General features: G+C 49.7%; 1 protein-coding gene across 2 annotated transcripts in view; it reads left to right on the top strand.

Annotated features, from left to right (window-relative positions):
* Positions 1-62: 62 nt before the first annotated feature.
* Positions 63-20,662, top strand: part of PDCD11 (programmed cell death 11) — a 35,069-nt gene continuing 14,469 nt past the window's right edge. For both annotated transcript variants that reach the window (XM_045291441.1, XM_045291440.1), the window contains exons 1-19: positions 63-148; positions 2,103-2,209; positions 3,061-3,192; positions 3,571-3,738; positions 5,455-5,616; positions 7,395-7,518; positions 7,995-8,176; positions 10,871-10,975; positions 11,484-11,690; positions 12,436-12,560; positions 12,747-12,807; positions 13,565-13,711; positions 14,948-15,199; positions 16,006-16,140; positions 16,533-16,724; positions 17,778-17,948; positions 18,075-18,294; positions 19,025-19,174; positions 19,537-19,652. In XM_045291441.1, the coding sequence (XP_045147376.1) occupies positions 2,114-2,209; positions 3,061-3,192; positions 3,571-3,738; positions 5,455-5,616; positions 7,395-7,518; positions 7,995-8,176; positions 10,871-10,975; positions 11,484-11,690; positions 12,436-12,560; positions 12,747-12,807; positions 13,565-13,711; positions 14,948-15,199; positions 16,006-16,140; positions 16,533-16,724; positions 17,778-17,948; positions 18,075-18,294; positions 19,025-19,174; positions 19,537-19,652 (2,745 nt within the window). In that variant the 5' untranslated portion in view covers positions 63-148; positions 2,103-2,113. The remainder of the gene's footprint in view (positions 149-2,102; positions 2,210-3,060; positions 3,193-3,570; positions 3,739-5,454; positions 5,617-7,394; positions 7,519-7,994; positions 8,177-10,870; positions 10,976-11,483; positions 11,691-12,435; positions 12,561-12,746; positions 12,808-13,564; positions 13,712-14,947; positions 15,200-16,005; positions 16,141-16,532; positions 16,725-17,777; positions 17,949-18,074; positions 18,295-19,024; positions 19,175-19,536; positions 19,653-20,662) is intronic.

The raw sequence follows: 20,662 nt of genomic DNA, 5'->3' as shown, positions 1-20,662 counted from the left end.
CCCCCCCCGCTGGTAGGAACGGAAGTAGGTAGTTAAGCCCGCCCACACTTCCGGAAGCGCAGCCTCGAGCTGTGGGTGTACCAATCTCCGCGTGTGTGGTTACAGCGGCGCGGGCCCTGCGGGTGAGCGTGCTTGCATCGCGGGTTAGGTGAGTGCGGGCCGAGGCGGGAGGAAGGGGGTCCTGTGGTTTCCACGTCTGGGCCGGACTCCCCAACATCCGTACCGAGTGAGTTATTCGGTCCCCCGAGTTCCACTCCCGAAGCCGGCTCTGGACCTGGGAAGTAACCCAAGCCACTTCGTTGCCATCGACTCGCCTTAAATACCTCCTTGAAGCCTCATTTCCCCTTGTCTGAAATGAAAACGTTGGTTCAGATTCCCAGCATATTGTTCCGTCATCGCCTCAGAAGTCTTAATTCTTACTCCTGAGTGGCTCAGAAGCAGCCCCTCCTATCTTCACCTTCTCCTTTTAACTTGTCCCTAGTGCTGAATCTCATGGCTTCTGTACTGCAGGTAAATTCTAACTGGTTACCTGTCCTCAATCCTTTCTTACCCAGTCTTTGTTAGGTGTCCTCTAGTAGGGTGGTACACAGTGGGGGACCCTCACTTTAAATATTGTTCTGACCCGTCCCCCACTGACGGCTCCCATTTGCCAACCAGATATAAACTACTCATATCTAATTCAAGATCTTTTTTTTAAATTAAATCATTTTATTGGGGGCTCGTACAACTCTTATCACAATCCATACATTCATCCATTGTGCCAAGCACATTTGTACATTTGTCGCCATCATCATTCTCAAAACATTTGCTTTCTACTTGAGCTCTTGATATCAGCTCCTCATTTTCCCCCTCTTAATTCAAGATCTTTCACAGAAGTTGCCTTTTAAGATTCAGCGCCAGTTTATTATGCTTTATTTTGTCTGCCATATAGCTGAGCAATCCTTCAAAGCAGCGGTTCTCAACCTGTGGATCCGGCCCCTTTGGGGGGTCGAATGATCATTTCACAGGGGTCACCAGATTCATAACAGAATCAAAATTACAGTGATGAAGTAGCAACAAAAATTATTTTAAGGTTGGGGGGGGTCACCATAACACGAGGAACTGTATTAAAGAGTCGCAGCATGAGGAAGGTTGAGAACCTCTGCTTCAAAGAAAGGAAATATGCTGTTTGACTTGGCAGACAAATTGCTGGTGTTTATCGCATGGAATGGGCTTTTCCATTTCCTATGCCTATTTTGTAGGAGTCCTAGTGACGTAGTGATTATGTGTCGGGCTGCGATCTGCAAGGTCCACAGTTCGAAACTACCAGCTGCTCCACGGGAGAAGACAGGGCTTTCTACTCCCATAAAGAGTTACAGCTTCGGAAACTCACGGGCAGTTCTCCCCTGACCTGGAGGATGGCTGTGAGTCAGGGTAGCCATGAGTGTGCACATTTTTCACATTCCTCCTGCTTTTCCCTCTTCACCTTGCAAAAACCTAAACCTCTTCCATCTTTTAGCACTCAGCTAGAAGCATCTTTAGGATACTTGACTCCATTACTGAAATTTCAGCTCACTTCCTACCTCTTTGTGGACATGTAGAGTTTGACTTGAGTTCTAAATGATTTTGGTGCCCGTGTTTTCTTTAAGTACGTAGTTTCCTTGAAGATGTACTGTATATACTCAAATATAAGCTGAGGCACCTAATTTTACTACAAAAAACCGGGGGCCTTTTCAGCATAATAAATGTGCCAAAAAACTCGGCTTATTCTTGAGTATACGCAGTAATTTGCTGCCATGGAGTGGATATATTTGTGTTTCTTTTTTCATTAAATCACTTTATTTGTACATTTCTGATCCGTTTTACACATTGTAGCTACTCAATGAATATGACATTGAATCTATAATTTCCTGAAGGAAGTTCTGTGAACTTGTGGGTTTGAAGCTGAGGTCTTTGGAAGGATGAATTACGGATTATTTACTATGTCTAAATCGCCTGTGTCCTCCTGAATGCCATCTAGTGCATTTCTAGCTAGAGGGCTCTATCTTTTGCCAATAATAATAGCCTTTAGGAAATCTGCCATTAAGACTACATCTCATTGTTACTCTTTGCATTCCTTTTAGGAGACCCAAACATGGCAACCTTGGAAGAAAGTTTCCCCCGAGGGGGCACGAAAAGGGCCCACAAATCAGAGCTCCAGCAGCCAGTTGAACAAGACAACTTGTTTGATGTGAGTGGTGTCAGAATCGACTCGATGGCAGTGGTTGAGTTGGGTTTGGGTTGGTGTGTCTATTTGGTGAGAGTCACTGAAGCTTACTTGTGTGTCCTTAGGAAACAGATACCTTGCTTGAAAGTGTTGTTTTCCAGATTTCAGGCTCACTTCAGCAAGTTGCACTTGTTAGAGAGGCCATACTACCACGAGTCAGTTTCGTCTGAAGGTTGCATTTGGTGTCTGAGTTCAAAGAGTTATTGCTCATTAGTCTTAAGAATTCTCTACTGTGTTGATTATGAATGGGGAGCAAGTGGTGTGCTCATTGTGCTTCTGAAGAGATCCTTGTCACGTGTGACAAGCGAAACATTCATGCTCTGCCTTTGAATCATTGGTCTTCAGATAAAGGGAATGAAATTAAGATTTGAGTGTATGGTCTTACTTAGGGATTACCTGTTATGTGCTCCGTCCAATTATTATGAAGTAGAAATCGCCATTCTATGATGAGGACTTGATGCCCAGACAGGGTTTATAATTTGAGCTGAATCCACACAGCGGGTTGGGGTGGCATCCTGAGTTTAACGCAGTTCTCAGTGGCTCTAACTTCCCATTTTATGCACTGCCCCACATTAGTTTGAATGCTGGGAAATCCCAGTGTCCAGCGGCTCTAGAGAACACAGAGGAGGCTCAGACCTTGGGTGAATGGGAGCGTTGGGATGGAAACTGGAGTTAAGGAGCCACTAGGAGTGGAGTGGGCCAGAGTGGAGGACTGTGCAAAGCCCGGTGATGGGTGAGACTTGAAGCGGGAGAGAAAGGCTAGGATTATTTTTCATTCCTTTGGGTCTCTGTGGCCTACCTTCCTCTCCCTGTAGATTTCTACTGAAGAAGAACCCACCAAACGAAAAAAGAGCCAAAAAGGGCCAGAAAAAACAAAGAAGTTGAAAATTGAAAAGAAAGACAGCATCACACCTGTCAAAGAGAAGTTTGAAATCCTTCGAGTTGAGGTTTGTCGAGATTATGTTTCTCATTATACCGCTGGCCTCAAACGTTGACATGTGTGTGTTCCTCACCCCCTCCGGACAGCTGGTGCTGAGAATTGGGCGTCACTTCCTTCAGTTATTCACCACCTGGCCGCATGCTTTTTCTTAGCTGGCGTGTCTTGCAGGGTCCCTGAACAGGCTCCCTCATGGAGCTTGTGACTTGGCTAGTGTCAGTGTTTCGAAGATGCAGAGATGGGTAGAACTGGCAGCAATACTACGTAGTAATCACTAATGCAGCTTTCTATTTCATAGCTGTGGGAAGGATCTCAGGGAAGGAAAGTGGTCCTCACTTCCCAGCCATTGCCCTCTTCCTGACGGTACACTTCCCATCGTCTCTTCCAGTCTCTGTGTGAGGGGATGCGGATTCTGGGCTGTGTGAAAGAGGTAAATGATCTGGAGCTGGTGATTGGTCTCCCCAACGGGCTCCAGGGCTTCGTGCAAGTGACCGAAATCTGTGACGCCTACACCCGAAAGCTGAATGAGCAGGTGGCACAAGAAGACCCTCTGGAGGTACGGGACCCCCACCCGGCTGAGCTCCCTGACTGGAAGCGAGTGGCACACAAATGATATTCACACATTTTCAGAGTGCTGAGAGGGAAAGGCAGGAGATGCCGGGAGAGCTTCTTGTAATGGAGAGAGAGAGAAGCCCTGATGATAGGCTCAGTAGTTAGCACTTGGCTGCAAATCAAGACCTGCGCCGAGGGCGGAGGATGTGGCAGTCTGCTTTTGTAAAGTCTTTTAGCAGCGTTGAAAACCCTCTGAGACAGTTCTGCTGTGTTGTATAGGGTCGACTCGTAGCCGTGGGGTTGGTTTGGGCACAAGGAGACTTGCTAGGATAGCGGTTAAGGGCTCAGCTGCTAACCCAAGAGGCTGGCAACTTGAACCTCCCAAACCGCACTGTCCCGTAAAGAGAGCGACCTAGAAAACCCTCTGGGGCAGGTGTGCCCTGTCAGATGGGGCTGCCGTGGATGCTCGGGTTGAGAATCTACTGGACAGTACTCAGTGCCAAGGACAACTTCAGTGGGGGGGCTTGGAAGGCTCGCTTCCATGGGGAGGTGATGTGCGAGCTGAGATCTGAGGGGTGACGGGAGGAAGGATAAAGAAGAAAGGGAGGTCAGCAGACGGTGGGGATATAACAAAGTCTGACTAGAGCAGAGAGCAAGGAAGAATGAAGGGTGGATCTGGCCGAGGGCTAGGTAGGATGTAGACCACGCATAGCTTTGTGGAGCATGTTAATGATTGTATTTCAATTCTATAAGATAATAGAGAGCCCTTGAAATGTTCTAATTTGGGGCTGGATAGCAGAAAGCCAGAAAGGCATGTGGAGTTTTTTGGAGACTGGTCAGTAGGCTATAGTCGTAGTCCAGACTCTGAGGGTGATGGGGCATAGGTTAAGGAAAGAACAAGAATTGAGGGAGTACACTCAGTGTTTGGTGATAGATTAAATGTGTGCAGTGAAGCAGAGAGTTGTCTGGGATGAGTCCTAGGTTTCTGGTGTGTGTGCCTTGACGCACACCAGGTAATTCATCCTGGGATTGGGAAGAGATGATCTTGATTTTTTTTTTTACAGTTGAATTTGAGATACAGTAGAGATTATGATTCTGGAGCTCATAGAAGTCTGTGCTGGATACATAACGGAGACTTCTTTATCTGGGTGGTCGCTGAGTGTGTGAGGGGAGAAAGAGTTGCTTAGAGGTAACAAATAGCGTGAGAAGAGACTGGGGACTGACCCTGTCGTAAATACTGTATTTTAATTGCTGGATAGATGGGAGCAAACTGTATAAAGAAGGAAGGAGCAGTCAACAATCTTACAGGGTTTTTAAAGGTTAAGTGAGAGGACAGCATGGACCGTTGGTGTTAGTGACAGACGAACACTGGTGGTTGTAGAGATAAGCTGGTGAGGGAAAAGGCTGGAAACCAGACCAGAAGTTGCTGAACAGCAAGGTGAGCAAGAAAAAACGGAGATTGGTATATAGACAGCTCTTCAGACAAGTCATTGGAGACCTGCCTGTTAGGCGGTGGCATTTGAAGGCATTGTGCAGGAGTTCCAGACTGACTTGGCCACATGCCAGTCTTTCTTTGTGGGAGAGCAATGACTGAATTCTTCTTCAGCCTTTTGGGTTCTGCGGCGCCTGGTGGGACAAGACTGTTGAGCCATGGTAGGCCAAGGGGCTCTTGGTTCAGGGGAAGAGTTTGTATTTGACCTTTCTCATTTGGATTATGCAGGACCTGGTCAGCTTGCCTGAGCTTTTCTCACCCGGAATGCTGGTCAGATGTGTGGTGAGCAGTGTGGGCCTCACAGAGAGAGGCAACAAGAGTGTCAAGTTGTCCCTGAACCCCAGGAATGTCAACGGAGTGCTGAGTGCCGAGGCCCTGAAGCCTGGCATGGTGAGCCTCGGGTTGGGTTAGGATCCGGCAGCATGCCTTCTCCCTGCCCTACCCGCCGGCTGTGTGCTCTTAGTCCACCTTTTATTTGCAGCCTGGTGCACACAGGGTGGGGCTTTTCCTGGAGGGAAGGCCTCTTGATGGACTGGGAAGACCTGAACCCACACGTGATCACACCGTCTTGTGGGGAAGAAGAACGAAGTCCAGGGAATCTCTCCCGAGGACTTGACTCTTGGCAAGAAGGAGCCTTGCCTTACCTGTCAGTCTGGCTTCATGGATGTAGTTTTTTTTTTTTTTTTTCCAAAAAAAAGTCTGTGGGTTGTACAGAATGGTTGAGGATGGCCATCCTGAGAGCAGACAGGGCAGAGAGGGCAGTTAGCCTCTCAGCTGAGAGATAATGGGTATCTGCTACTATGTGCCCACACCCATGGCGATTAAGGCAAAGTTAGTCCTACCTCCAGAACTTCCGTCTCCTAGGTCCAAAACGGCAAACAGCAGTCATAAAAGTGCTCTTGGAAAATAAAGAAAAAAAACACACAAAAAGAATGCCCTCGAAATCAACAGGAAGGAGATCAGCGTCACCTTCTGACAGCGGTTCTCAACATGTGGGTCCAGGCCCCTTTGGCGGTCGAACAACCCTTTTGTAACAGTATCAGAATTACAGTGATGAAGTAGCAACAAAAATAATTTTATGTTTGAGGGTCACCACCACATGAGGAACTATATGAAAGGGTCGAGGCATGAGGAAGGTTGAGAACCACTGCCTTGTGATGTGTGGCCAGAAGCAATGGGCCTTGGGGTGGGCTCCGAAAGTTTGGGAGGTTATAGTTTGCCAGAAGGGAATAAAAGTAAGCCAGGGAATTTTCAAGTGTTGAGAGCCTGCTGTGTGTTAGTGGCCGGTGAAGGCACGTAGGTGATGGCGTGGCCATAGCAGCCCTGCAAGGTGGGAAAGTGGGCTCAGTACATTTTAAGTGTGACGTACCAAAGAACAGAGAGCTAGAGTCAGAGCCGGCCTGCACCGCACGGTGCTTTTCTGTGAAAGGCACGGTTGGCCAGCTTTTTCTGGTGCCGGAGGTGCTGAGAGAGCGGGCATGACGAGAACCGGGAGATTCCTGGGTCTGGCAGTGGTCTAGCAGGCCACACGCTCCATCCTTTTTTGTATAGCGTGGAAGTTCTATCGTTTGAGAATTCCCTAAGGGCGAGGGCACTGTCGTTTTATATCTATGTATGTATGTATACATACATATGTATAAAACGTCATTATGTGTATAACGTCCCTCGTGGTCTCGTCCCTCGTGGTCTCGAACCCTTCAAGCCCTGGGAGAATGAGAGTTGCTGTGGGTACAGGAGTGTGTTGACATGGGGGTGGGGGCCTCACCATGGGTAGTAAGTACTGGGTTCTCTGTCTCCCTGCTTTTGATTTTTTTAAAAACCATTTTATTGGGGGCTCGTATAACTCTTACCACAATCCATACTATATCCATTTATGTCAAGCACATTTGTACATTTGTTGCCCTCATCATTCTCAAGACATTTGCTTTCTACTTAAGCCCTTGGTATCAGCTCCTCATTTTTTCGCCTCCCTCCCCACTCCCCACTTCCTCATGAATCCTTGATAATTTTTTTTTATTACTATTTTGTCATATCTTAGGCTGTCTGATGTCTTCCTTCACCCACTTTTCTGTTGTCTGTCCTCCAGGGAGGAGGTTCTATGTAGATCCTTATAATCGGTTCCCTGCTTTTGATTTTTTAACTTCCTCAAATGCCTTTTCCTCCCTCAGCTGCTCACAGGCACTGTGTCCAGCCAGGAGGACCATGGCTACCTAGTGGACATAGGTGTTAGCGGGAACAGAGCTTTCCTACCACTGCAGAAAGCCCACCAGGACGGCCGACAGAAGAGCAAAGGTGAGCCGAAGAAGAGGGCTGGTGCCTGATGGTGAGGTGGGACATGTAGGGCTTACCTTTACGTACCATTTTGGTGAGTGTAATGAAGAATGGTGATCCTGGCAGCTGACAGGCTCTGGTAAAATAGGCAGTGTGATTTGTAGCCATTAAGGAAGGGGGAAGGCTTGACGGGCAGGGAATGGCAGACTCTCACTGAAATCTGGTGGCCCTGCTTCAGGTTATTTCCCTCCAGACGATTCCACCGAAATTCACCCCCCAGGGCCTATTGGGATTTTTATAGTTATGTGAGGTGGTTGACTTCCGATGAGTCAGGGCCAGCTGCACTCCCTGTGATTGGATCCGTAGAGATGGGGACTGTGGGAATATGACCATCAGCCATCGAGGCCATGGATCTCGTCAGTTATTATTACCTGGGCTCCAGGAAAGGTCCTTCGCATAGAACTGTTTTTTCTTTGGGGTTGGGTCCGGACCTCCAGGTGCCAAACTGAAGGTGGGTCAGTACCTGAACTGCGTTGTTGAAGAAGTGAAAGGTGATGGAGGAGTGGTTAGATTGTCTATTGGTCACCTGGACGTTTCCACCGCCATTGCTACCGAGGAGCAAAGCTGGACCCTTCATAACTTGCTACCAGGGTTGGTGGTCAAAGGCCAAGTGCAGAAGGTAAGACGTTCATCGCTGCTGCTGTTTCCTACAGCACAGTTTCTGTTATGATACGGCGTGTACAAATCCTGAAATGCTGCGTGGCCACTCGTCACTGTGTGGTAATCGTTACTGATGTAATAAGAGGCCTTGGGTTGTAATAATAGCATTTGGATCTCTTGAGTTAAATTACATTATTAAGAGAATTTTTCCCAGTTTCCCTATAGTGAAATATAAGCAATGTGGCTACTAAAAAACTTACTCATGTGACTTGGATGGGGGTGGGGTGGGGGGCTTTAAAAAGTTCATGGAAACCCAGGATGAAATGACACTGGACTATTTCCACAAATATTTTGAGGTGCCTCATATCATGTTTCTCTTGGAGGGTGGGGATCTAAAAGGCCAAGTGGTGTTAAAATAGAAGGCTTATAATAAAGAGCTGTCTCACCTCGCCTGACCTGATCTGAAACTCTTAGCTGATCTTTTCCACTTGGCCTTCATGTTGCCGGGTAGTGTGTGTCTACTGCCATCGCTTGATTGAGCCATTGTCGGTTTTGAGTTTTAACTTGTTAGCAAGACAGATGAAGGCTTGGCTCTCTTCATGTCCCTTCTTCTGTCTCATCCTCCTAACATGGTAGGTATATTGTACATTTGGTTAAATCAATACTCAGCATTTAAATTATTATGATTGTGTAGATACTGCTAAGCTAGGTGATGTATTATGACTTTTAACCATGGCAAAGTATACATAACATAAAAATGACCATTTGCATGTTTGTTTGTTTTAATCATTTTATTGGGGGCTCGTACAACTCTTATCACAATCCATACATACATCCATTGTGTCAAGCATATTTGAACATTTTTTGCCATCATCATTCTCAAAACATTTGCTTTCTGCTTGAACCCTTGGTATCAGCTCCTCATTTCCCCCTCCCTCCCTGCCCCCCTCCCTAACGAACCCGTGATAATTTATAAATTATTATTATTTCGTCATGTCTTACACTGTTTGACATCTCCTTTCACCCACTTTTCTGTTATCCGTCCCCCAGGGAGGAGGTTATGTATAGATCCTTGTGATCAGTTTCCCCTTTCTACCCCTCCTTCCCCTCTTGGTATCGCTACTCTCATTATTGGTCCTGAGGCGGGGAGGGGTATCTGTCCTGGATTCCCTATGTTTCCAGTTCCTATCTGTACCAGTGTACATCCTCTGGTCTAGCCAGATTTGTAAGGAAAATTGGGATCATGATAGTGGAGGGCGGGCAGGGAGAAAGCATTAAAGAACTAGAGGAAAGTTGTATGCTTCATCGATGCTATACTGCACCCTTACTGGCTCATCCATTTCAGTAGTTTTTTAGAAGTTTCTAAACTACCGCTATTTGATTATAGATCATTTTTATCACACTAAAAAGAAAGCCTATAGCAGGCACTTCCCTTCTCCCCATCCTCCACCTACGGTAGTCACTAATATACTTTTTGTTATTATAAATTTGTCTATTCTGAACATTTCATGTGAAGGGAGTCAGACCATGTGTGACCTTTTTTTGTGGTCTTAGGATTTTTAAGTTAATTTTTATTTTTGTTATTTTATTAATAATTTTATTGGGAGCTCTTATAGGTATTATAACATTCCATAATTCAAATAGATTAAGAATAATTGTGCAATTGCTACCACAACCAGTTTCCAAACATTTTCTTCCTTCTTGAGCTCTTTGATATCAGCTCCCCTTTATCCCAATCCCTTTTACTTTTAAATTTCATGATACTTAGGAGTGGAATTTCATGATACCTACCTGGCTCACATTGTAAATCTGTGTCCAACTTTTGGAGTAACTGCCAAAGTGTTTTCCCAAAGAGCTTGTCCTGTTTCACGTCTCCTCTAGCAGTGAGTGAGGGTTCCGTTTGTGCCAACACTTGCTATTAGCTGTCCTCGTCATAGCCATCCGAGTGGTGTGGCCTGCATTTCCCTGACGACTAGTGATGTTGAGTATCCTCGTGTTTAATGTCCATGACCACAATGGCCTCCTCTTTGCCTGTTTGGATCTTTTGCATACTTTTTTTTTAATCATTTATTAGGGGCTCATACAACTCTTATCATAATCCATACATCCATCAATTGTGTAAAGCACATTTGTACATTCATTGCCCTCATCATTCTCAAAACATTTGCTCTCCACTTACACCCCTGGCATTAGCTCCTCATTCCCCCCCCCCACCCCCCCCCCCCCCCCCCCCCAACCCCCCCTCCTTTTTAAATTATTACTTTGTCATATCTTGCACTGTCTGACGTCTCCTTTCACCCACTTTTCTGTTGTCCATCCCCCAGGGGGGAGGTTATATGTAGATCCTTGTAATCCTTGTAATGTTCCCCCTTTCCACCCCCATCCTCCCTTTTGCACACTTTTTAATTGGGTTATTTGCCTTTAGTGTTGAATGATTTAAGAGCCCTTTATGTATTTGAATGTTCGTCTCATGTCAGAGCTTGAGCAGATTGAACAGAAACAGCCACTGAATAGTGGCATCATTCTGCTGCTTAATTGGCCAGAGGGAAGGTTGATGAGCCCAGCTGGAGGAGGAGAGGCACACAGTTAACAAACTCCCGTGGCCTGGAGTGCTTGGCCTTTAGCGAGTGTATGGTGGACCACGCTTTCCACGCTCCTGGTTCCTCCAGAGAGCTAGATGCTCTTCATGACAGCCTGCCCTTTGTATTTCTAGGTGACTCCACTTGGCCTTACGGTAAACTTCCTCTCCTTCACGGGCCTGGTTGACTTTATGCACCTGGAGCCCAAGAAAACGGGAACCTATCTCTCAAAACAAACAGTAAGGAGTGTTGCGCCTCCCCCTGTCTTGATTCCAGTTGTGGTCCAATCAGCTTCCCAGCAGCACAGCTAGCTCCAGGGCACCTCGTAGGCCCATGTGTTTAGGGGTGGGCAGAGAAGAGGTGGGGGGGGGCCTCTCGGGAGGAGCATGATAAAGTACCAGTGTTATGGTGGGGGCTGAGGTTCGAGAAGAAGAGGGTGGCAGAAACAGCACCTTTTAGCTTTGCTTCATATTCTTTATGGTTTGGTTTCTGTTTATAATGAAACTTGTATCATTTACAATGTGCTGGAAGACTATTTGACAGGGAGAAGAAGATGCATGTTTGCATAGATAAATGGCTTTTAAAAATGCAGTGGACTGTTAAGGGAACAAAATAACCTAGATGAAAGATTTCATTATCCAAAGAAACAGACTTCCATGGTTACCAGGGGTGGTGGGACAAGGGAGGGAAGGGAAGCACTAGGCTATAGGGTAGCCTCCTGCTCACTCTGCCCTTTCCCTTGTCCAGGTCAGAGCCTGCATCCTCTCCGTCCACCCTCGAACCAGAGTTGTTCGTCTGAGCTTGCGCCCTGTCTTCCTCCAGCCTGGGCGCCCGCTGCCTCGGCTCTCGTGCCAGCACCTGGGGGCCGTGCTGGAAGGCGTTCCTGTCTGTAACTTCTTCAGCAACACAGGGGCCACCTTCCAGCTGAAGGACGGGGCTCTGGCCTATGCCCGGGTGAGGAGGCTACTTCCCTTGGCCAACGTTTCTCATGAGACAGTGTTTTTCCCAAAGTGGGTGATATGCCCCTAGGGGTTGTCTGAATGATACTGGGGGGCTGCAAAAGCAGATACCTGCCCTTTAATCTGGAATTATGGACTATAGTACATTTTTCATTGCTGGGGGACGCAGAATAATTTTTTTCCCCCTGAAAAGGGAGCGATGGGTCCAGTCGGTTTGGGAACCTCTGTTCTAGAGGGGCTTTGGTTTTAGTTTCCTACTTTGGGATGTCCCCAGTTGTGGCAGACTGTTCATAGAGATTAGAAGAACCATTTTTATTTATTGGCTTTGAATCAACTTGCCCTGTTTGGTGTCTGGACAGTGGTAAGTACAAGAATGAGGTGGGGTCTAGAGCAGGAATTGGAAAATCTTGTAAAGAACCAGGTAATACTTACGTTAAGCTTGTGGACTGTAGGGCCTTAGCACTTGCTCAGGTCTATTGTGGTAGTATTACGCCAGTTGTAGTGAAGACATAAGTGAATGGGCTTGGCTCTGATCCACATTTATTTAAGGAAATTGATACTGGGCCATGGGTGCCGTTCTCCCTGAGAGGGTGAGGAGTGCTTTGTGGCCTTTGCTTTAGTCCGAGGAGTTCTTCTGTGTCTGTGCATGGGGAGAAACAACGAGCCACCTCGGTCTGTGTGCTGCAGTGCCACCCGGATCAGCTGTCTCAGCTTGTTCTTAATCACTTGGTACTTTGCAGTTCAACCACCTCTCCGAATCTAAGAAAGCCCCCAAACCTGAGCTCTTCAAGCCTGGGAGCACTCACAAGTGTCGCATTATCGACTACAGCCCAATGGATGAGCTGGCATTGCTTTCTCTGCGGACGTAAGTCTGTCGTTAACACGTGCTGGGGTGTGGGGTGGTGTGTGTGTGTGTGTGTCTGTCTGTCTGTGCATGTAGGCAAGCCCTCCTGGGCTTGTTCCGGGATGGTTTCTTTTCTTGGTTTTGAGAGCCTTGAATTTTAGCATCTGCCAACATTGATTTAAATTCTATATCTCCCTCTCGCTCTAGTTCCGTCATCGAAGCGCAGTACATTAGCTATCATGACATCAAACCTGGGGCTGTGGTCAAGGTAAGACCTCGTCTATACACACGTAGTACTTCCTGCCTTCCAACAGCGTTCGGCTCTTTTGGCACTTCGTTATTCTTCATGTTAACACACTTGGAAGTGCTAGGCCTTGACTCTTTTGCCTGCTAGCTAGAGTTTCTTTCTCTTCCCTCAGATAACTTACCCATAATTTAAAGGTAAGGTTTATGACAGCTCAGAGGCAGTAGATCATGTCTTGGGATTGATTTGATGGTGATGATTAGAGCAGGTTAAAGGTCAGGTCTGTGTCAGGCCCATGAAGTATTAAAACCCGTGTCCGTGGTGGCTCGTGTCCGGCTGTGTAGACTTTGTTGTCTCTGGAGACATAGTCACTTCTTTTCGGGAACATTCTTGTTAGGCAGGCAAAGTGCATGTTCACACAAAAAACGTGCAAAGCTTCCTAGAAGTAAAGCTTACTAAACCTAGGTTGAGGACCGCTGGTAACTGCGTGGGTATGTATGTGGTGGGCTGCTAACCCCAAGGTCAGCGGTTTGAAACCTCCAGCTGGTGCTTTCCTGTCTCGGAAACTCAGAGGGGCAGTTCTACCCTGCCCTACGGGCTGGTGATAAGTCAGCATTGACTCGATGGCAGTGAATTGTTTGGATCGCGAGGTCGGGGTGGGGTGCTGTGTCCATATGAGATCTAGAATAATGGGCACCGTTAGCCCATGGGGCTGGGTTGGTGGGCCCTGGTCTGAGGGGCTGTTCTCAAAGCATCGGGGCGTCTTTTCTTTGGACTCCAGGGCACGGTGCTGGCCATAAAACCCTATGGGATGCTGGTGAAGGTGGGCGGACAGATCCGGGGCCTGGTCCCCCCCATGCACCTGGCGGACATCCCGATGAAGAATCCAGAAAAGAAGTACCGCATTGGGCATGAAGTCAAGTGCCGGGTGAGCCTCCTGACCCGTCAGTCATCTGGTGGGTGGGTCCGATGGGAAGAGTGTGGTGCTTCTCAGCGGGGCTTTTTGCATTTTGCCACGGAATGGCCCCTCAAGCCCGCAGTGTGTTTAGTGATATTTGTGGCATTGGTAGGAGAAAACTGGGTCCCCGCCCTGCAGAATTAGGCACTGGTAATCTCGTTGGGAGGCCACAGGCCAGGGCGTGATGTCAGACATGGTCGTATGTCAGAAAGGCAAGGGAAGAGTAGACTGGGCAACAAGGATCATGGACGCCGATCCTAGCAGCAAGTGCCATGTGGCATGTATTCTGTGCCAACTGTTCTGCTGGGCACCTGGCATGCATCGTCTCCTTTAATCTTTCAAACATAGCTCTAAAGTAGTCACCATTAGCCTGACGTCAGTGCTGTCAATGTCAGAGCCAGTCTCCGCTCAGCTGCCTGCCACAAGAATACCTGCTAGACTGTTGCTGGTTGTGGGTCCTCCCTTACCAAGGATGGGTAGGGTTTGAGAGATGAGGGAGGATCCAGGGTACGTTTCAGGCTCAGAAATAGCCCAAATGAAACCACTAAAGTAGGGGTGATTGAAAACAAAGTTTGGGGGCCCCAGAGAAGATTCACAGGGTTTTGAAGATTCAATGTGGTAAATGGAGGAGTTTCTTAGACCTTGGGGAGATGATCTTCTGAGGGGTAGTTGGGTCTCTGTGTTCCCAGCTAACAAACAAACAAACAAACAAACAGTGCTGAGCTGGTTAATTGCTTCTCGCGTTCATCCTGTTAGACCAGATGCAAGGTCACGTAGGAGGGAGCTAAGACAGTGTAGAAGAAACTGCAGCCTAAGACCCTGGAGGAACATAAGATACTGAGTGGTGCATCAGGGCCAAATGGGTGAAGTTTCCAGGGAGAACAGTTGGAATTCACTGGATTGTCTACACCAGCAAAAGGTGTAGAGCAGTGGTTCTTAACCTTCCTAATGCCGTGACTGTTCAATACAGTTCCTCATGTTGTGGTGACCCCCAACCATGAAATTATTTTCGTTGCTACTTCATCACTGTCATTTTGCTACTGTTATGAATCGGCGACTCCTGTGAAAGGGTCGTTTGACACCCCCAAAGGGTTGCGACCCACAGGTTGAGAACCGCTGGTGTTGAGGCTCTCTGGCCGAGAGTATTCTCGGAAGAGTCAGCCGGTTGGTTCGCTGGGTTGATGGCGGCTAGTATCCTTCCTCTAGGTTTTGCTTTGTGACCCGGAAGCCAGGAGACTGATGATGACCCTGAAGAAAACCCTGGTTGAGTCCAAACTGCCTGCCATTACCTGCTACACCAGCGCCAAGCCCAGCCTGCAGACCCATGGCTTTATCTTCAAGGTCAAGGACTGTGGCTGCATCGTGAAGTTCTACAACGACGTGCAGGGCCTGGCGCCCAAGCATGAACTGAGTACGGAGTATATCTCTGCGCCGGAGACCGTCTTTTACCCTGGCCAGGTAGACCTTCCCCCGGAAAGACGCCCATCCCTGGTGGCCCACGAGCACAGGCTTCAAGGAGTGGGAGCAGGACTGCTTTGTCGGGGCGTGCAGAAGGGAGTGCACGGGGCAGTGGGGCTGACCCATCTCCGTGGAGGGGCTTGGAAGCAAGCCGGAGAGAGCCTCTCCGTGGGCATCATGGAAGCTGGCAGCTGAATGGATTCAGGTCATGGCCTGGGAGAAGTGGGGGGGCCATGAGGTGGACAGAGGGGTCTCTCACACCCAAACTGGCTTGTTCTGAGGTCACGGTCACCACAAGGGGGCAGTATTGTAAAACTAGTGAGTCTGGCCTTGTCAAGGAAAAATAATACTAAAAGGAGGCGGTCCCCCCAAATGATCCATGTTTGTTTTTGCCTTTTGTCCAAATAGTTGATTGACGGGGGTTCTCCATTGTCCTCAGGGTATCCATCTCTCCTTTCTGTTCTCATGTGAGGCCTTGGTTAAGGTGGCCAGATTTTAACATTGGTAAAGTGGGATACCATTGATAAAACTCATATCCTGGCGAAATAGCCACTTGGCAGCAGAAAACCATATACCCTAGTTTGTTGTGCATTCTTTCCAAAAATCGGGACTTTTTAAAAATGCCTTGGAATGCGGGGAAAATTGTTAAAAATTGGGACTGTCCCGTCAAAAGTGGGACGTCTGGTCACCTTAGCCTTGGTGGACCTGCTGGACTGCCGAAGCACTAAGCAGTACCCCACGCCCCCTAGGCCCGCCCCGAGGGGCCTGCAGGGCAGAGTGAGCCGAACGTGTGGGTTTCTCCCCAGGTGGTGAAGGTGACGGTGCTGAACTGTGAGCCAGCCAGAGAGAGGATGCTGTTATCCTTCAAGCTGCTGCAGGACCCACAGAAAGAGCTCGAGGGAGGGAGTCGGAAGAAAGGAAAGGCTGTTCATGTTGGGCAGGTACTTCCCTGGACGCCCACTTGGGATCTCCTCTTACAGTGGCCCAGACCAGGGTACCGCTGGCCCATGGATGTCAGAACCCGTGGGGGGGACGACGGGTATGGAGACAAGATTTTGGGATTAGAGATGTGACTCAATCAGGAAGGGAAGCTTCTTGCAGTGTGGTTTTCCAGCAGTGGGCCGCTGTTAGCTTGCAGGTCTGAGGGGACTCGGGCAAGCTCTCAGATGGCCCTGGTATGTACTGCTTGCGGCTAGGGGGCTGTGCGGGGCTGCTTCTCTGAACTCGGCCTCTCAGTTGTTCCTGTTCTGGAGTCTGAATGGCCAAATCCAGACTGGGATCCTTCCTGCTCAGGGCGAGGGGTGATGTGTTCGTTTGTGTCCTTCCTGGGCAGCTGGTGGATGTGAAGGTTGTGCAGAAGGCCAAAGACGGGCTGGAGGTGGCTGTCCTGCCCCACAACATCCCTGCCTTCCTCCCCACGCCACACCTGTCGGATCATGTTGCCAATGGCCCACTGCTGTATCACTGGCTCCAGGCAGGTGACACCCTCCACAGGGTCCTGTGTCTGCAGAGCGAAGGACGTGTCGTATCCTTCTTGGCGTCTGTGACCTAGCTGGAGGCCGGGTCCAGAGCCACGGCCCTCAGGTGGGCAGTTCCGGGGCAGGCTGTACTCTTAGTTGGAAACCTGATTGGGAGGGGAAAAGATCAAGTCCCTTGACACAGAAATACACCCCCACACCCACAACATGACCGGGCCTCTGCTTTCCTACCAGGCCGCTGGTGGCAAATGAGAGAGTCGAGGCGGCTGGCGGTCAGAATGAGTAGGCCAGAAACGCCCAGAGGAGCAGGAGCCCAGTAGAGGAGGTCCTGCCCTGGGTGCTGGGCTGAGGTGGGAGCACCCCCAGCCTGCTGGAGCTCCTAGTGCCTGCCCTCTAACGTGGAGCACTGAATGAGGTGGCTACTGCCCTCCTGTCATTCCTTCTTCTTCTAAAGAGCCTGGGGCTCAGAAACACTCCCTTTGGTCTTGGCTGGATTACCTGGAGAGAGTGGAAGAGTACAGTGGAAGGTCCTTAGAGTGGGATGGGCTGAGGGGGGAAGTGTGTTGGTCAGTGGGAGGTGAGGACAGGGCAGGATTGGTTGTGGCTGATCCAGCGGTCAGACCACAGGACCGAGCCAGCCCTTCGGGGCCCTCCAGTGAATAGAGAAAGGACTGTGGAACTCGTGCTCGGCAGAACGGCCTGGAGACCTGCTTAACCTCCGGGGACCGGTCCCGCCCCCAGAGTTACTAATTCAGTCCATCTGGGGTGGTGCTAAAGCAGCCCTGTGGCTTGGTGGCAACGCACACAGCTGCTAACCTAAGGTTTGAGCCCACCGAAGAGCTTTCTGCTTCTGTACAAAGTACAGCCTCGGAAGCCCCGTGGGGCAGTCTCACCCTGTCGTGTAGGGTTTCTGTGCAAATCCCAGCTGGGGTGGGCTTGACGGCATTGGGTGCTGAGGTCATTTCTAGCAAGCTCCGTGTGCTGCGGCTGCCAGTCTAGGACGGCACTGGGGACTCGCTGTGGCAGCCGAAGTGAGTGTGTCGGTGGGAGCAGTGGGCGTGTGCCTTGGCCTGGAGCCTTCCTTAACGAAGGGTCACCAGCTCGTTTGTAGGAAACCAGCCCTGGTCTCCACCGCAGAAGGCGGCCAGGATCCCAAGAGCTTCCCGGAAATCCAGCCTGGCATGCTGCTCATTGGGTTTGTGAAGAGCATCAAGGACTACGGGGTGTTCGTGCAGTTCTCCTCAGGCCTCAGTGGCCTGGCCCCCAAAGCTGTAAGTCCAGCTGGGTGCCATCGGGCTGCCTCCTCGGGGCTGTCTGAGAAAGGAGCATGGGGTCGTGGAAGGGGCGGGTGACTTCCTTTCCTCCTCCAATTTTCTGTCCACTCGCCCCCCCCTCAGGTCTTGAGTGACAAATTTGTGACCTCCACAAGCGACCACTTTGTGGAGGGGCAGACGGTCGTTGCCAAGGTGACGAACGTGGACGAGGAGAAGCAGCGGATGCTGCTGTCGCTGCGGCTGTCGGACTGCAGTCTGGGAGACGGGGCCGCCACCAGCCTCCTCCTCCTGAGCCAGTGTCTGGAGGAGCTGCAGGGCGTGCGCAGCCTTATGAGCAGCCGAGGTGCGGGGGCGCCACCAGGCGCCACAGGGCTGCCAGGCAGGGCGGGTGGGCGGAGGGAGAGGTTCGATAAGTTGAGCCTGTCTGTTATTGGGATGACTTGTCAGACTCCACGGAACTTAAAAAAAAATTGTTTGGTGAACTTGTTTCCCTGGAAGCATGACGGTCATCAAGCACACAAACGGTGAAGTGTTCAGTTCGGCAAACGTCCGTCAAGTACATACAGCATCCCAGAAGGCCCCTCTGGGCCTCTCCCCATCCAGAATCCATTTTCCTACCTCCGGGTTTGCGCTGGTTACGAATAGTTCTCTTCCCCGGTGGCCATTCCTCTGTCGGACAAATAGAGAGGGGAACGAGGGCCTGCCAGACAGCTTTGTGGAGGCTGTTACCTCTGACCCTCTTGGGCTTGGATCCCCTGCCTGAGCCTGTTGGGATTCTGGTAGAGATTTGCAAGTCAGAGGCTTGAGCAGGGTAGAAGCTACATGAAAAGGAAAAAACCAGAGAAACCAAAGACGAGCTGTGCTTCTGGTGGTGATGGGCTCTGGTCTCAAATCAGATTAGCAGGAGGCATAAGCCCTTGCCTGTGAGTAGAGCTTTCATGGCTCTGGACCGCTTTTGCGGAAAGTGGTTTTCCCGGGACGGTCTCAGTGCTCACTGTCTTCCGTCTGTGGTGAGGGGGCCTGGGAGGAGAAGGCTGCTACTAATCCCTGTGTCCTTTCGGTCTGTCCGGCAGATTCTGTGTTGGTCCAAACCCTGGCTGAGATGACCCCAGGCATGGTCCTTGACCTGGTGGTGCTAGAGGTGCTGGAAGATGGCTCTGTGGTGTTCAGTGGGGGCCCAGTGCCTGGCCTGGTCCTGAGAGCCAGCAAATACCATCGGGCAGGTGAGTGCTGGTGGTCCCTCGCCACCCATCAAGGTCACAGGAAGCCTATTGCCCATCACCCCTCTTCCTAGTTACAGAATACCCATATCCATAGAAATTGCTGGCACGCCTACCCCGTGGGCATGTTTAGGTATGAACCCTTTTACCATCATAATTGAATCGATCTAGATTTTTGAGTGTTTCAGTTGCATAAAGTAGGGCCGACCTGGCCTTGAACTCTGGAAAGTAGCCCTTGACTTCTCTAGTTGTGGCTCAACATAGACCTCTTGTTATTCTCAGAAAGCCTCAGGGCTTGTAGGGCTCCTGGAGGTACCACCTGTGCCCTGGAGGGTGCTGATGCCCCGTTTGGTTCTGCACTGCAGGGCAGGAGGTGGAATCTGGGCAGAAAAAGAAAGGTGTCATCCTAAACGTGGACATGCTCAAGTTGGAAGTCCATGTTTCCCTGAACCACGATTTGGTGACTAGAAAACATAAAAGGGTAAGTTGGTCCCCGACTTCATTCTTCTGCATCCCCATCCACCCATTCTGCACCCCACATGGGGCTCAGATGCTTGCAGGTGGGGCGCCAGGGTTCGCCTGGGACAGTCCCGCTTTGTGCCTCTTGTCCCGGTGTGGTGATTCATAGCACTGACTTGTGCAAGGTGAGAAGTGATACAGTTACTCTCTTCTTTAGGCCCCACGAGTACTGGCAGTGGGTGAAGTGGGCGGATGAGTTAGGGAGTGGGCAGACAGGACCATTACAAGCTGGGGAGTCCAGCCCAGCCCTCGAGGGGCAGTGGCCACTCAGCTTCATGGGGGGGTGGGGGGTGGGGCGGGCAGGAGAGGAGAGGAGAGTCCAGCATTGCCAAGACTTTGGTTTGTAAGAGAAGGCAAAATCTGGGTACAATTCTGATTTTAAAATGTTGGAAATTAATTTCCTTCTTATAACTAATTTTGTTGTTGAGAAAATCATAGGACAAGAGAAAAAACAAAGGGGGAAAACCGCCATGTGAACCAAGCCAAACCCACTGGCAGGTAGTTCTGCCCTCCAGGCTACATCCCCTCCCTCTTCTAGCTTGTCTCCTGCACCCTTTTGTGTGTGAAAGCGGGAGTTTGAGGGGTATCTCAAAATCAGTGGCCTTTTCCCTGGGTGGTTGTATGTATTTGGTCCTCGTCTAAAGCACTTACTAAAACATCTAATTGTATAGAGTGCAGTACCGAGAATTACGGTGATATGATGCCGGCCTTCTAATGTAGAGAGAGAGTAGAAAAGACAATACCAATCCCACTGAATTGGAGTTAGCGGGGGGAAGGTGTAACTCTTGCTTTGAGCCCAGTAAGTTTGAAGTAGTGACCTTATTGCTGGAATGATTGAAAGAGTGAATAATTGGGTGGGTTGTGCCAGCCGGGGAGAGCCAGGCACCACGATGGCTTGAAGCTGGTGGGCAGGCTGTTCGAAATCACCTGACTGCATCAGAACCCTTGGAAGGCCATCAATGAATCCCTGGG

Source organism: Echinops telfairi, unplaced genomic scaffold, assembly GCF_000313985.2.
Source record: "Echinops telfairi isolate 266 unplaced genomic scaffold, ASM31398v2 ScPeMD7_70;HRSCAF=299, whole genome shotgun sequence".
Classification (NCBI taxonomy): domain Eukaryota; kingdom Metazoa; phylum Chordata; class Mammalia; order Afrosoricida; family Tenrecidae; genus Echinops; species Echinops telfairi.
The sequence above is the reverse complement of the archived record's forward strand: the minus strand, read 5'-3'. Positions and strand labels throughout refer to the sequence as shown.